The 17,297-nt window shown below is 42.6% G+C and overlaps 1 protein-coding gene across 3 annotated transcripts in view; it reads left to right on the top strand.

Moving 5' to 3' along the window:
- Atp10a (ATPase phospholipid transporting 10A (putative)) overlaps positions 1-17,297 on the top strand; it is a 180,321-nt gene that overhangs the window by 126,273 nt on the left and 36,751 nt on the right. For all 3 annotated transcript variants that reach the window (XM_047541124.1, XM_047541122.1, XM_047541125.1), the window contains exons 3-8: positions 360-445; positions 8,347-8,453; positions 8,838-8,969; positions 9,968-10,098; positions 11,746-11,998; positions 15,565-15,776. In XM_047541124.1, coding sequence (XP_047397080.1) covers positions 360-445; positions 8,347-8,453; positions 8,838-8,969; positions 9,968-10,098; positions 11,746-11,998; positions 15,565-15,776 — 921 coding nt within the window. The remainder of the gene's footprint in view (positions 1-359; positions 446-8,346; positions 8,454-8,837; positions 8,970-9,967; positions 10,099-11,745; positions 11,999-15,564; positions 15,777-17,297) is intronic.

The following is a 17,297-nucleotide window of genomic DNA, read 5'->3' as shown; positions in this document are numbered from 1 at the left end:
ACAAAAACAAAAAAACTCATTCATCCCTCTCCGTCATTGATGATTTTCTTTGCTGTGATCTCAAATTCTCTTCTTTTGCTTCTTTTGCATTAAAACCATAATCATTTTTGCTCACTTATTAAACAGAACTGATCTACTAATTGGTATTCATTATAAAATGGTGAGTTTTTATTCACTATAAAAATGAGAAAGCATGGGTTAGGTACATGTGTTCATTGACATTCTGCACAGATTTCTTAGACAGAGTGCTAGCATGAAATTTCCCAGCCATGGACACGAGACTGAAAGAATAAAAGTGCCTTTTGGAACTCAGCAGCCTGAGCCCAGATTTCTCTAATGTATACGTGCTATTATTTTAGGTCTCCGAATTCAATCCTTTGACGTTCACCAGTGTAATCGAGTGTGAGAAGCCAAACAATGACCTGACTAGGTTTCGTGGTTGCATGTGAGTATCGTGCATCTTCCTGTGTTGTCCTTGTTTGATAAAGTGCACATACATGCATGCTCATGCACACACATCACATATACACATTATAAAATATCTTTGCCACGTGATGTAACCTTGTGGGAATGCTGCCTAGCACTGAGCCTTCTGGGCTGCATTTTATAATGAATACCAATTAGTTGGTAAGATCCTGTCGGCAGTAGCAACTTACCAATGCCATTGGAATGAGAAGTGAGGGCTTCTCCCACCTAGTGGGCCCTAAGCAGGTGGCGGGCATGAGAAGGAAAGTGTGATGGCTTACATGTGGACTCAGAAAATGGCAGCTGGAGCCAAGCAGGAGGAACCCAGTTGGGAGCTCAGTCCTTCTTTCGGTCCATCAGTCATTGAACAAACACTTATATGCTGGGCCCTTGTCAGTGCTCTGGATATGATACAGTGACACAGCAGACAGAGAATCCTGCCTTCGTGTTTATTTTATTCAGGTTGGGAGAAAAGAAAGATAATAAACAGAAACGCACAGATTAAAAATACATATATAGTATGTCCAAAGTCCAGCACCATTCCTTACTCCAAAAAGGTGGATAAATGGCCCAGTCAGTTGGTATCAGGGGAAAAAAATGGAAAAGAATAGATTGTTTTGGGATGAAGTTGCTGAGTTGCAGACTGGAGCTATGGGGGACAATTTCACAGAGAACAAGAAAGGTGAGAAGGACATTAGGTTTGACTATCCTGATGCACTGCTTGACCTTTTGTGCATCAGCAGACTCTGCAGACTTAGTTCCCATCTGGAAGATGTGGGGCCTTCTCTCTGCTGCTTTCCTATTCCCAGGCTTAAACTCACAAATGATCCCAGGCTCTGCTTAGTGGTCCAGGTACAGAGTGGTTTCTCTACAGATACGCAGGGGCAGGTGCGCTCTGATTCTGAAAATGGGCTCTATCTCCAAGAGCTTTCAGTAAATTTGAATCTTCTAATTTCTGAGGCATCCAACACTGCTGACTGTGCCGAGCACACAGCAGGCAAGCAGAGATGCTGAGGGGCAGTGCACCAGGGAATGAAGACTTCAGTGAAAGGTTTAATACATCTGTAGCCAAGTAATGACCCAGTCACCCACTGAAATTTCCCTGAGGACCAGAACTTGGAAAATTTTAGGTCATCACTTAAAAGAACCAGATAAAAGAGGGTAAAACTCCTAAGAACAAATGTTAACATATAGTCGACAAGATTTGGGGGGAGAACACTCAACTACCCATATATACCAGTCTGCGGTGGATCTTCTGATCTCTGTCCACTCCTAGGCCATGTTTTCCAGGTCTCCTTGACTGGTTGCCCCAAGAGTTCAAGCACATGGTACCATTTTCAGAGGCTCTGTGAATCCCCAGGTCCAAGCCAGCTGCACAGAGCAGGTGCTGGGTTTCTGAAAACAGCTGGGCATTAAACAAGTCCACTTTGAAGCCCACACTTACTAGCCAGATACCCAAGATTACTCATTTGTACACTGAGAATAATTTTAGGATGTTCCTCATGTGAATGAAAGTTCAGTTAATTTAATATACAGAAAACTTTCAGACATGATAGGTGTTCAAAAAATATTGACCACTATCATTGTGGTATTGTTAAAAATGCTATTATTACTATTAGATAATAATATGGAGCAAGGGGTGAGAAGGTCAGGAGATAGGTATAGGTGAGAACTCAAGTGATCTTCAGGAGGGAGATTAGTATAGAAGGTGATTAGGGGAATGGCCTATCTTCAGTGTGTGTGTGCATCAAGAAGAGCCACAAAAAGAAGGAAGATGGGTTTTAAGGTTTCCTGAGTTTCGGGATGTGGCAAATGCATAAGGCACAGTGATTTAGCTGACAGCAAAATAATGTGGATCAGGAATTGTGTTAGTCTGTTGTCTGACTATAATGAAATGCTTGAGGCTGGGCACTTAGGAAAAGGTTTGTTTAATGGACAGTAAATGCAGCATGCTGCAGACTCTGGCTGTGTCTGTCAATGGTGAATGGCATCATAGTTGGAATGTATGTGAGAAAGAGAGATCACATCACCAGACCGGAAGCCAGAGCTTGAAGCCCACTAGGCCCCACCCCTGTGCAGGTCCCACTGCCTCTTAACATCAACATAGTGGGGATCAAGCTTCATACACTTGAATGCATGAGGGATAACTCGCATCCCACCCAAACCATAGCAGGGATTGAGGACAGGGTGGGAGCTAGAGATATAGATTTGAAGACCTTGTACCTATAGGTCATATTCAAAGTTAGGGAAAAGGCCAGGCCATGTGAGACAGAGCGTAAAGGAAGAAAAGAAAGGAATAAAGACAAAGTAATCCCCAAAGTTCAGAACAGTCACCTTTGATATGATAGGGACGCCATCATAATGGTGATGCCCAGGGGAGGAGGCACAGCAGGGACATTGAAAGGAGGTTTGAAGTACCTGGATTCCACAGAAAGTCTAAGAAAGGTGACAACTGATCCACTGGAGTAGAATGAGAGGGGTAGGGTCAGGGTGTTGGAGATGAAGAGACATTGCTCAACCACTCTTTTTAGAAGAGGAGAGTTGTGACCAGAAAGAAGGCCTCAAATACAGAAGGGTGACACTTGTTAGAAAGAGAGAAGGTAGAAAAAAATCCAGGCTAGTAGATTTCTCAGGTGCATGTGAGGGGGACATGGTGACCTCTGTGCACAAGGGGGCTGGTCCTCAGGGAGGCTGGCATCCTGTGGATTCTCACTTAACCCGGTACCCAGCCTTCTGCTGTCTTGACATCCCCAGCCTGTTTCTCTCCCCTGGGCACTGTGGAAACAGTCCTTTGAACAGACATTGTTCTGCCAGGCCTAGTTAAACTTTTCCAACAATGCCCACGTTAAGTGTTCCCAGCTTGGGTGTCCTCACTAGTACATTTCATGAGAAGGACATGCTAAGAAGGGAACAAAATCCTTTCTACTCTATTCTCCAATCACCTTACCTTCCCCTTCCTTTTTCTACCCTGTTTTCCTACCCTGATGGTCCCCCAGAGCCTGGACTTAGGAAGGACACAGAGACATAGAACTGTCTACTAGTTCAGATCTCTGCATATGTAACCCCATTTAACTGATTTGCCATCTCTACCAGGTGAGGCGGTTTGGGTTTGCTACAGGATTGACAATGTGCCCACAGACCCCTCTCCTAGCCAGGCCAACTCAGGGAGGGTCTTTGGAGATGGGCTATGGGTAGCCTTGTCTGAAAGGTTTTTCTTGGACTCCAGTACGCCACCAGACTCATCAACCCTGCCCCAGACGGTCGGGCTAAAGCTCGGATCCAGAAAGAATACAGAGGGAGGACCAGTGAGGTCAGGGGATCAGGGCATCAGTGAAGGGAGCTGGGCAGCCTCATGCCAAGGACTGCTCTCCTGAGCAGGAAATGGACCTGTTCATGCTGGGTTCTTGAGCCCTGTCCTGGGCAGAGAGAAGGGGGTCAGAGAAAAGGAGTTCACTGATTCACACTGTCCCAATACTAGGAGCCCGGAGCTAACCTGGGAGGCAGATCTGTCATGTACACTGCAGAGCCAGCTCCTTGTTTACCACTGAAGTGAGATTCTGCAGCAGGACAATCATAGATACAGAAATGGGATCAGAGGTGGCGAGGGCTTGAGAGGAGGGGAGTGGAATAAGAATGAGAGTGACTGCTAATGGGCATTGGATTTCTTTTGAGGATGAAGAAAATATTCTCAAATTAGCTAGTGGTGTCAGTTGTACAACTCCAAATTTATAAAACAACAAAAAGCTCCGGTAAACTATACACTTTAAATAACTGGATATTATAGTTATTAGGAAAAAGTGTTAAGAACACTTTAATGACCAGTGTTCTTTCAAACAATCTTTATAAGAAATCTTTAGTTAGGAACTGGAAATAGAAATATTCTTCAACCCTTTCAGCTATTTCCAGTGCTCTCTCCTTAGCGCCTGCCCCAGGGCCTCACAGCTGCGCAGATGGCAGTTGGGCCCTCTGTGAATGGAGACTTGACTCAGTTTGACTCCATTTGACTGGGTTCAGTCAGCTTCATACCATATAGTGATCTTTGAAACCACAACTCAGTGAAACATTTGCATTTTCCCCTAAAGGATGAAGCAAAAGAGACTGGTTGGCTGTCTGGTCATCTGATGTAAATTTTCAGTTCACATTGTAAAGCCAGTTGCCTGTTTCTCCCTTCAGATCTATCAATGCTTGCTTTATATATTTAGGTGCTTTGATGTTGCATATATAATTGTTATCTCTTCCTGTTGAATTGACTCTTTATAAGATGGCTTTCTTCATCTTTTGGGAGTTTTTGCCTTTAAGTCTGTTTGTCTGATGTCAGTAGAGGCCCCCCCTGCTCTCTTCAGGTTACCATTTTTGCCCCAAAGTGAGAGTTCACAGAGCAGGGTTTTGAGCTTTCCTTCCTGATGCCACAGAGCCACATGCAAACCACATAGTGAGCACCGAATGCCATCAGGAGCCCAGAGCCTACTTGTTGGGGTAGCCTCCTCATCCCACAGGAGATGTAGCATAATCGTTACTAACAGCGGAGATGTCATGACAAATTGCTGACATCTCTTGGTGACTGTGAGAGACAGATATGAGGGACCCAGGCTGGTGGCATTGAGGCTAGCAAGGGTGTGCTGCAGGCCCCAGCAAAGAAATGTGGGTAGCCTGAATTAGGGCAGTGAATTAGGTGAGAAGGAGAAACAGTGGATTAGAGAAACAGACAGTGAGGAGGTTGATGTTGAGGATTGATAGTAGAATGGATGCAAAAAGAAGGGAGGAGGCATTCAGAATACTGAGGTTACTGGCCCAGGTGACCAGTCTGATATGGAGCCACTACCCAGGGTGAAGCAGAGAGGAAGACCCAGGTCTCTGAGTGTTGCAGATGATGTGCTCTGAAGGGAGGCAGTCAGCCTGAAGACTCTCTCCAAGGTGCTTCACCAAGTATGTTTCAGCCCTTCGACCTGGGGGGAGGTGCCTGACCACACTGTGTTTCTGTTTCTGAATGGACAGATCTCCACCCCTGTTACAGGTGCTTGTCAGCATGCTGGTCATTGCTAGTGCTCACCTTCCTTCACATCCTGGGACTCAGACAAATAAGACCCATTCCCAACATCAAGTGCAGTCACTGGAGATGAAACATCTTTCAAGAGAGAAAAACTGAGCAGGTCATTTTTTAGCTGAACTTGCCATTTCCCAAAGATCCTGCATATGACACTTTTCAGTGCATGCTACATGTTATCACCAGACAGTTCTCTCATAAAGTTTTGCTTCTGGACAGTTTTGATTTAGAAGAGATTGGTTTGATGAGTCCAGAAGCCTGGGGACTTGAACTAGATGAACTCTTCCAGGTAGCTTAGATTAAATGTTAAAGGATGTATTCAATTGCCAAGGCTGCTGTAACGAATCACCACAGACTAGGCAGCTTTGACAGTAGAAGTTCATTTTCTTATAATCTAGAGCCTGTACGTTTAAGACCAATGTATCAGCACGTTGGTTTCTCCTGAGGTGCCTCTGCTTGGCTTGTGGATGTCCATCTACTCTTTATGTCTTCCCATGATTGTCCCTCTCTCTATGTGCCTTTGTTCTAATGTTGTCTTTTTTTTTTTCCCCCAGTTAAATGCTGGGAATTGAACCCTTGAGCATGTCAGGCAAGTGCTGTATTGCATAACCAGCCACATCTTCTGCCCCCAGTCTCTTTTAAGGTTACCAGTCTGATTGGATTAAGTCCTGCTCTAATGGCCTCATTTTAACTTAATATTTTTTTAAGACCCTGTCTTCAAATTCAGTAATAGTGTAAGGTCCTGGGAATTAGGATTTCAACATCTGAATTTCAGGGAGGACACAGTTAGGTCCATGATAAAGGAGGAAGAGCTGAGTACAGCTTGATGGGCTCACGCTCTTGTGTGCAGCTTCACGGAACTGAGACTCATGCTTGCATGGCCCTGGGTCTGTTTCACTGTCAACCAGAACTGTCCCTCTCAGAAGTCTGAGGCAGCCCTGCTGTGGCTGAGTGCTGGGACTCCCCTGGGTGCTGCTATTTTCCAACTTTCCTTCCACTTCTGATGAACTCTTCACAAAGGGTTATGGTTCTTATATAGGCCAGTGCACCACCTGGTGGTGAGTTTCTGTCTGGCTTGATTAGAAGCATACCATGATTGTCCCTCAGTCTCCAGGGGATTGGTTCCAGGACCCTCCACTGATACCCAAACCTGCGGATGCTGAAGTCTCTAATAGAATGTGTTGTAGTATCTGCATAAAACCTGTGCGCATCCTCCTGTATACTTTAAATCATCTCTAGATGACTTATAATAACCTACAGTGTAAGTGCTAAATAAATAGTTGTTATACTGCAGTACTAAGGGAAAAATGACGAGAAATCTGTACATGTTCAGTACAGTAAAATATTTTTCCAGTATCTTCCAATCTTGGTTGGTTGAATCTGTAAATGCAGAGAACCCATATTGACTGTAGTTTCTAAAAAGTTGTCAAAGAAGGCTTATCTAAAATATTTTTCTTGTTTCTCTTGAGTTCATCTCTTATTCCTAGTAAGCATGACTGGAACTTTGAAATGAGTCATTCTTTACTGCTACTTCGGAGAAATCGTTTCTGTATCCAGCTGTTTCTAGAGAGATAACCATGTCAGAAATGTGGCCGTGGGTATCCTCTCACTTGAAAAGTGTGAAGCAGGGCTTTGTATGTAATATCATCTTATACAGGCTGGCCTCTGGATGCTTTAGCTGGCAGTGAAGTTTTCAGTCTTGAATCTCTTTTTAAAGTAGAACTTTACTCTTCTCAGAATTGCCAATGTGAACTGTCAGTTTAGTATTGATTGAGCATCCCTCCCCATTACCCGCCCCCCCCCCCCCCGCCACCCCATCCCTTTGCATTTGCTCTGCAAAAGAATCATCCCAGCTTGCATTTTAGCTTTGGTTTTATTGTTTAGTTTCCCTTTTCCATCAGAAAATGTATTTATTTCCCTAGTAATTGGGTACCATGCTAGGAGTTGGGAGAAGGGAAAGACATCAGGGTTCTCTGATGAGCTTCCAAGAACAACAGAGGAGGCATTTGGATTGTGGGTGTGCCCAGAGGGGTTAGTCCACTGAAAAGGTGGCATTTTGGAAGGGGCTTCTGCAGTTGCACTGCCTGGGGAAGGTTAGGCTGTGCTCTGCTGTAGTTCTGGAAGCCTTTAAGGCTTCCCCCTGAGACTTGTACACTGGACTCCTGGGATTCTTCTGTCCCATATAGTCCTAGCATGGGACTATCCTATCCAGCACAGGTCATTGGTGAGCCAAGAGGATGAGTTTGAAGACCAGAAGCTTAAGATTAGATTACTCTCTGAATCTACATAGTAATGTAACAGAATTTATAAGCTCATTTCATGAAACTTATATTTCAAATTACATATATCAGTATTTGAATAACTTTGTGATTTTTCATAAGGGGAAAATGTTAAAAAAAATATTGCTCAAACTAATATCATTCCCTTTCCAGATGCATATTTGTATTTTTTATGACATGACATGATGCTTAGAAGTAACCTTTCCTTTGAGAAGCAGGAGATATACCACTTAGCAAAGCCAGCCTAGTTCCCCAATTCTACCCTGCTTTCCAGAGTTGGTTCCCTCTAGCAGTGGTCTGTTTCTGGAATAAAAACAAACCCATGTGCAAAGTAAATAAACATCCAGCTGCTTCTGGATGCCCAGTTATGAGTGAATTTTAACTTCTCAGCTCTTGTAGAGACACAGTTGGGGCTCCCTGATCCCTTTACCTGTCCAGCTTCCAGGTTTCCTAGAGCTTCCAGCTGTTCTAGAGGCTTCCTTCCCCCAAGGTAATGCTGATTGGAATACGAAGAAAATGTATGCAAACACATGACATGTGCCAATTATTCACCAATAGCATACACGACAATGGAAAGAAGGCTGGACTGTATAATGAAAACCTCTTGCTGCGAGGGTGTACCATCAGGAATACAGAAGCAGTGGTTGGCATTGTCATCTATGCAGGTAGGTACAGGCACTTTAGATTGTGTGCCGTCATGTGGTGCTCTGTACTCCCAAACATTTCTCCCTAATTTTTATCAGTGAGAGTAACATATGTCATTGTAGAAAATTTGGAAAACTAAGAAATGAAAGAGAGTATAAGTAAGAATTGTTCCAGTAATTCCTCAACTAAAAGTGTTCTTTCTTGGCATTATAGCACATTTGTTTCCATTCATTTTTCCATCATTGTTACATATGTAAGATTAATTTTATGCCCTGCTATTTTAACCAAGATTGTCATGTAAGCATAATTGGTGGCAGCATAGCAGTTCATTCCATGGGATCCACATCACTGGTCCCTTAGCTGTCAGTCATTGGCTCACTACATTCCTTCCTCTTCCCCTACAGGACATGAAACCAAGGCTCTGCTGAACAACAGCGGGCCCCGTTACAAGCGCAGCCAACTTGAGAGGCAGATGAACTGCGACGTGCTCTGGTGTGTCCTTCTCCTCGTTTGTATGTCTCTGTTTTCAGCGGTCGGTAAGTCTCCTAGATGGATCACCAATGAGTGGGCACTGCTGAATAGCCTCCAGGTGAGCTTGGTGGGCTGCCTTGACTCGTTCTGACTCAGCATTCTAAAACACATTTTTTTACTGACTTGGACTCAAGTGCTGTTTGCATCAGCATGAGCCACATTGAGATGCCTAGATGAATGCTTCTTGGCAGAGTAATGTTATTTTCTGAATTGACAACTACTTGAATGGAAGAATGGATTCATCACAGCAGTAGTAATGAGTCCAGTGGAAGAAGCATCAGTAAGCCGGTGATAAAATAAGGCCAATAGCAGGAGAAGCACAAATGTTACCAATGGAAACTTCATAAAAAGAGGAAAAAAGAAATATTACTTGGATTCCAAGAAGGGACTGCAGTTTACATTAGCCTTGTAAGGACCTGTGTTGAGGACTCAGTATAGGACTTTCACCTTGTCACTGATCAGCTGCAAATAAGCATGAGACAGGTGTGACATGGTCTCAGAACTCTAGTAAAAGATTTAGGCATACAGAACACAAAAAGACTTCTGTTATTGGATAGGTGTGGGACCCAGTTGGTTAAATCATGTCTGTTACCACTGCTTCTCTGAATCTATAATATGAAGTTTGAATTTCCATGAAGGAACAATAATAGGAAGCATCCAAAGCCCACTGATTCTTCATGAGACTGGTCTTTTGTGAGACACACACTGGGAATCTCCTTCCTGTGGACTTCACACTGCCAAACACAGTTGATTCCTACATTATGACCAGTGGTTCCATTAAACATCAACAATCTTGGTATGAGGAAAAAATCCAATTTCAAGCTCCTTCCAGAAATCTGATCAAAGGAGCCAAAAATATGGCAAGGCAGGCTAATAAAGCTGTATGTGCTATGTCCTCGGTCCTAAATGTGCTGTAATCTTTAAAGTTTTGCTTAATTTATACTAGCAGTGTTCATACTTCTCCTATCTGATGAATGACATTTCTCTTTGAATGTTGCTACAGGACATGGATTGTGGATACAGCGGTATCAAGATAAGAAAGCATTATTTGATGTCCCTGAGTCTGACGGCAGCTCTTTATCCCCAGTCACAGCAGCAGTTTACTCATTTTTGACAATGATAATAGTTCTGCAGGTAACAGTACCAAGCATCATATGATACTTGCTTTACTTTTCTCAAGAGAACTTGAAAGTCACAATACTCTGCTAAGAATTTCCTATAATTTCTGCATCTGGGAGAACCACAAATATATCTGCCTGATGTCTTGCTTTTTATTTCTCCACTATATTTATAGGTTTTTATCCTTGGGTGATTTTTCAAGTTAAAATTCTCCTTTGCTTTTCTTAAGATTCTTAATGCTTTGAAGTCTTGGTGTTGGTCATCATTTTCATTTCATTGTCCTTTCAATTTTATTTTTTCAGTGTTGGGAACCAAATCCAGGGCCTCACTCATGCTAGGCAAGTGCTCTACCACTGAGCAATAGCCCCTACCCAAATTAGTTTGTTTAAAACTTTATTTTGAAATAATTTTAAGATTTACAGAAAAGTTGCAAAGACTAATATAAAGAGTTCACATGATTGCATCACCTAGTTTCTCCCAAATGTGAACATGTTATATTATTGTAGTATATTATAAAGACAAGAAAATAACTTGGTACTTTGCTGTGAACTAAACTCCAAACTACATCATTCAGAGCTCCCCTATCTTTGCACTCATGTGATTTTTGTCTGTTCCAGGATTCAGTTCAATTCAGGATATCACGTAATTATCAACATTTGTTGTTGTTATTGTTGTTACTAGTATTACTCACGTGCCTCCTTCACAACTCCTGGTTATTGAGAATCTATGTCCAGAAAATTTAGTTAGAGTGGAGATGGTCCCAGTGCTCCAAAGGGTGAGAAGGGGCAGCAAGAGTCACTACCAACCTTTTTGAGAATACAGAGAATAACCAGAGGACATATACTTAGCCTCACCTAGGAGGGAAGCTCTGCTCTTCATACAACAGGAGATAGCCTTGTTTAATTTTCCAAATTAGTCCTGTTTTATAAATTTAAAGTTTGTTCTGGCCTTCAATTAGGGTAATAGTTGGCATATCATTAACATAATTAAGTTACCCGGAGAACCATGTTAGTCTGAATATGATATTCTGGGCCTGTACAAATTATTTCAGTGCTGTGACTCTAAAAAGAAATAATTTCAAGGAAGTTGCTCTAAAATTTTCACGACATGACTGCAAACAATCCTCTCAAAGCCTTCATCCCTTTGTTCTATATTATTCAAGATTGAAGAAATGATGCTTCAACACAAAAACAGGCTCTAAAAAAATTTGGCTGTCTTTTTTTTGTGACTGTTGTCTCGGGAAACTTGGGGATCAAACATCACTGTGGTTTGAGATGACTTTGCTTATGGAGATCTGACTATGCCATGTTTTTTTTTTTTCCCTCTCTCTCTCTTTTCTTTCTTTCCTTTCCTAGCCTCTCTCGAGCATAATTTAGTAATATGAAAACGCTTGCTTCTGCCCAAGCCATGGTCACACTTCCAGACACCATAGTGGATTTCCGCTCTGCAGTTGCACCATAGGCTGTCCTAGTTTAAACTCTTTGCCAGTACTCTAATCCTTTTCCAATAGTGACTCTAAACCAACCTATTTAAGCTCTTAAAGGTACAGTATAGTCCCTGCCTCCTCCTGGTTGTAGTCATTTGTTATTTAAATAGATCAGACTAATTCTACAGCTCCCTGATTCTCATGTTCATTCATCCTTTGTGCCTTGTGTCTCCTAGGTTTTGATCCCTATTTCCTTATACGTTTCCATTGAGATTGTTAAGGTCTGCCAAGTGTACTTCATTAACCAGGATATAGAGTTGTACGATGAAGAGACAGATTCCCAGCTGCAGTGTCGGGCTCTGAACATCACGGAAGACTTAGGGCAGATACAATATATTTTCTCAGATAAAACTGGCACTTTAACTGAGAATAAAATGGTTTTCCGAAGATGCACAGTGTCTGGCATAGAATATTCTCATGATGCAAATGGTGAGTCTGGGGGACTTAGGGGACTTTCTATTTGGGCTGGACCAGAAAACTGCAATATTCAAAGCTGTGTGTGGAGACACACACACACACACACACACACACACATACACACACACACATATCTTGAAAATCAGCTTCAGGGAGTGAGGGAGTACCGATTTTCAAGGGAGCATAAAGACGTGGCTGTCAGAGCACCTCGGGAGCCTGATGTCTGGCACTATTTATAGGAAAGGCTGACTGCCAGGCTTGCTGCAGTGCCTGGAATGGCAGGCATGTTTCAGCACTCATTTTCTGTTGGGCAAGTGCAGCCAGGCAGGGCACCCTTGAGCTCACTTCTGAGGCATGCAGTCGCTTTACTGCCACACCACCGAGGGACAAAGAGATGTTTCTGTTGTCACTCATCTGTCTTCCTTTTATCAGTTAAAGATTTTCAGAAGAGCATTGGGTAATTCAAGCTGCATTCTTTCCCTTGGAACAAAATGTCTGTGGGAGCTGGAGAGAAATGAACCGCCTCACTTCCAATTATGATTACTTAGAAGGCCCCTCCTCCCACCCTTCCTTTCCTTATCCTCTGCTGCCTCCTTCCTCTCTGAAGAAAGGCTAAGGTGAGCCAGAGCTTCTTACACCAAGGGTGTGACTAGAACCAGTTGTCCCCACCCTAGCCCTAGCACCCTAGCATCCCATAGAGGGTGCAATGAGAAGAGTTCTTGCACCCATAATTTTCCAGGGTCATAGCACCTCCAAGTGAGGCCACCCTGGTTTGCAACAAGGACTTCTTTTTCCTCCTATAACTTCAACAAATAACATAAAGAAACCTGTCTATAAACTGTATGTAAAATGGGGAACAGGGGAGATGGAACAACCACTGGGCATAATAGGAAAATTCTTTAGGGGGTTTGATGGAAAGGAACTGTTTGAAATCTGAGATTTTCTTTTTATGAAACCAAGAATTATCTTGATATCCTCTACCTTTCTCCATTTACAATCAAAACAGAGGAACATATATACTTTAATGTCTTATTTGCCACCCAAATAAATTTAGTGACGGTATTCCATGCATTCACCTATCCACCCTTTTTCCACACTCTTTCTGACCTCCCCACCGTTTCCCTACCTTAGCCCCTTTCCCTCCCTCTGGCTTCCCTTCTCTAACTGCTAAATTTTGTGCAGATTAGCTCATTCTCAGGCAGCATGTTCTTCATCAACCTTCTAAAGTCAAGACCCAGTTTCAGACAGATAAAAATAATAGGTTTTGAGATCTATTGCATGACAGAGTGACTATATGTAGTTAATAAATATGTGTTATATGCTGCAAAATGGCTACAAGTAAATTTCAGACATTTCACCATAAAAATGATATGCAAGTGAGGTGATGGATATGCATATTTTGCATACATGTATCAAATGTCACATTGTATCCTATAAATGTGTATAATTATGATTTGTCAATTAAAATAATACATTTTTAAAAATATTAATGAAGTCAGGACCTGAGGCTCCATGGGGGGAAATCACAGAAAGATTTAACAACTGTCAAAATGCTTACGAAAACCAAAGTGTTCTGTTGCCTTCAGAAAACAGGAGGGCATTTCTGATGAGGAATGAAATAACCAACCATGCATCTCCACAGAACATTTTATAGAAGTGCCTGGATCAGCAATTGACAGGCAGAGAGCATCTTCAGCCAGCTAATCCTGTGATCTGATCGCTCACTGGTAAATTAATTCAGATGAATTTGCCTCTGAGCACTGAGCCCAACTCATATACCGTAACTGGTCAGGGAGACCTTGGGTGTGCTCCTTTCTGATGACCTTTCTGACAGGTAGTCCCTGAACCTTGCCCTCATCTTCCCTGAGGACCTCAAAAGTCTTAGTGAAGTCATTGGGGTCAGAAAATGTCTTACACCAGCATTGGCCCCAGCCCTGGCCCCACAGCCTGGGAGAGAAAAAAATCAGCCTGAGGGGTGACTACATTGAGCTCTAACATTTGGTCACCGCTGGTAGGAGAAGATGGGATGGGCAGGTATTCCCTTGTGCAAGCAGAAGCCAAGCTCCAAATGCAGTAGCTAGAAAGTGAACACAATCATATGTCCAGGCTTTGCCCGTCCTTGCTGTCCAGTCACCAAACCCAGACTCATGTCAGCTAAAAGCAGATAGGATGTTTGAGAGGGTTTTTGCTCCCTGGAATCTTGGTGTTGGGAAGTACTCAGCTTTGTGATAGTGGGCAGTTGATTTCTTCTCTCTCTCCATTTTTCTCATCTCTAAAGGAAAGTCGATTAAGATGTGCTCAATGGGGCAGTGGAGTGCTCATCTTGCATGTGTTGTGTTTAAGGCACTGGGTTCGATCCTCATTACCACATTAAAATAAATAAATAAAATAATGCTATTACGTCTATAAAAAAAAAAAAAGATATGCTCAATACATAGGCCTGTCCTACATAGCTGACCAGTATCTTGGACATCCTCTTCTCTAAGCAGCTTCTCAGCAGGCTCCCTTGTGTAAAGATTCCTGTAGTTCTGCCTAGCACCGCACCTGCACTTGAAGTTCTAATTAAGTGCTTATTTTGAATGAGTAATTCTCATGAATAGTCTCCCTGTTGCTCATCTATGATGAAGCAAGACATCCTAATTGGGAAAACCAAGGAAATTTGTTAAGGAACATTAGTGAGCAAGCACCTCTCATACTGCTTACCAAGTGCCCACGTGGCCTCAGGGATTCTGCTTGACAACTCCCCCTAAGGGCTCAAGTGCAGCATCACAGTCACCCTGTCTGCAAGTGATCCTACTGTGTGTGGTCTCAGGAGGAGTTTAAGCCTCCCTGATGTGTAGCACTTTGTAGGTACAGAAGCAAGAACAGACATATGCCCTGCCCATTTGTCGATGACAAGGAGGGTGGCACCAATGAAAGCTCGCATCACAGCTGAAGTCCCATATATTTGTTTCAGATAAAGATGCACAATGCCTCATCTGCCTGAAAGGCCCCAGTGAGGAAAGTGGGTCCTATAACCCCATGTATCATGGGCAAATCCTTAAGCCCTATTGTGTGGGCCAGGCCTGTACATTCTGCCCTGCCTTCTTCCCGGCCACCTGCTGACCAATCCATGTGCACTTTGAATCTGCCTGAATAGACCACCTGCAGCAAACCCATGTCTGCCCACACCTGACTTGTTGGTTGAGTGGACCACTATGCCACCGTGGACAGAACAGGATTCAGGCTTTGTCATCCTTTGGGCCTGGGTGCCACCATCATCCTCTTGTGACTGTGTCTTAAGACTTTAGCATGCCCCTTAAGTTTTCTGAAATGAGACTTGGTCTGCTCATCTGTGAAATGGGGTCGAGAATATTAGCCTTCTCAGGCTGATCTGAGAGTTCAGGTAAACAAGAATGTGCTCTACTCTCTGTCAATGAAAACTCCCTTAAATGTGACCTTGCCTTTAGACTGGAGTAAAGGTGGAGAGTGGCCTGGAGGGCCCTGTTGGAAACCTCATGAAACCTAAAAGGCCCTGAATTGGCTCAGTCTGCCAAACCTGCCCCACAATGTATAACTCTGTGTCCCTATACCCACAGCCCAGCGTCTGGCCAGGTACCAGGAGGCAGACTCGGAAGAGGAGGAGGTGCCCAGGGGGGGCTCATCCCAACGTGGCAGTATTGGGAGCCACCAGAGTATCCGGATCCTACACAGGAGTCAGAGTACCAAGTCCTACTGGCGCACAGGCAGCCGGGCTGAGGCCAAGAGGGCCAGTGTGCTGTCCAAGCACACAGCTTTCAGCAGCCCCATGGTGAGTGTGCTGGCATGGGCACGTGACCCACTAGGAGGCCTAACCTGCCTTCCTGCTTTCTTCCACTGTCATTTTCTTCAGTCATCAAATGTGTCTATATTCAATTATATAAATAAACTCCTACTGGATTGTTTGGCTCTACTCAGTTAGCAGAAGTTTTTCTGGCCAGTACCTTCTCCCCACTATTATATCTTTTCCAAAACACTGACACAGCCTCTTTGCCACACTTCTATGGCTGGGTGATTGCCAGGTGAGCCACCCAGAAAGGGCGATGGAGAAGAAGCTGTCCTGCCAAATGAAATGAATAAAACATCAGAACAAAATGACCACTGTGGAAAAGCAAAGTCAATCCCCTCCCCTGAAGAAGTTAATTATTTGAGCCCAAATCAAGTAGCACTGTTTTCTTCCTTGCCTTGTCAGCTGTTTGTGTGTTCATGGGCCACTATTATCAGGCAGGGAAATTTTGAGAAATCAGAAACAAATTCCAGAAGATAATTTCACTTCTAAAATGTTTTAGGAACAGAGAGGGAAAATACATTGTGCTCACTGTGAAGAGCCTCGTTTTTTTAAGTCCTTTTATGCCCACACATGCAACTACTTAAATGGGGTGGCCTAGAATTGTGGACTCGGATTGATGGTTTTCCACAGGGGGCATGGGAAGGGACTCTGGGAGTCTCAAGGGAGACTGTGTTGAAACAAGTCTTCCTGACACAATTCTGCTCCACATGTCAAAAGTGTTCAAACTTTTTGACCTAGCAATTTAATGATTCAAAGATTGGTATTTGCAGAAGTTTATCAATATGTTATTTATATCTGCAAAATGGTGAAAAGTTGTCAAAAAAATCCAGTAATCAAGAGATGGTCAGATAAATGATGATATGGCCATCCATTTTGAAGTCATTAACAATAAGTTTTTATATAATTCTTAAAGCCATGGAAAAGTGCAGACACTATAATGTTTTGGGTGGAAATGGAAACTGCCAATTTGTTATAATAATTTTGATTATGTAAAAATTTAAATGTAGAGATAAAAGGCTGCAAGGAAATAAGGAAGCATATTTTTGAAAAGTAAATATTTTGTGGGATGGTAAGATATAAATTTGTTGACTTTTTCTAGATTGATACATGTCATTTTGTAATAATATATCTTAGATACGTTGTTTCATAAAGATGGTGGAATGAGACAGACATCATTATCCTATGTACATGTATGATTACATGACTGGTATAAATCTACATTGTGCACAACCATAGAAACAAAAAGTTGTACCCCATTTGTGTACAATGAATTGAAATGCGGTCTGTAAAAATTTTTTAAAATTTACGAAAAAAGAAATGAATATTTACTATACATAATTAGAATATGCATTACTTTCCACATGTAAATTATACATTTTATCCAGTTAAAATTATATGTAATGTACAATTATAAAATGAAATAAGTGTATATGTGAGATGAAGTTCTGTTTACACCTTTTAATAAAATCCAGGCTCCTTAAATAGTTAAGCACGAAAACGCTT

Source organism: Sciurus carolinensis, chromosome 2 (assembly GCF_902686445.1).
Source record: "Sciurus carolinensis chromosome 2, mSciCar1.2, whole genome shotgun sequence".
NCBI classification, from domain to species: domain Eukaryota; kingdom Metazoa; phylum Chordata; class Mammalia; order Rodentia; family Sciuridae; genus Sciurus; species Sciurus carolinensis.
This window is presented reverse-complemented; position numbering and strand designations above follow the sequence as displayed.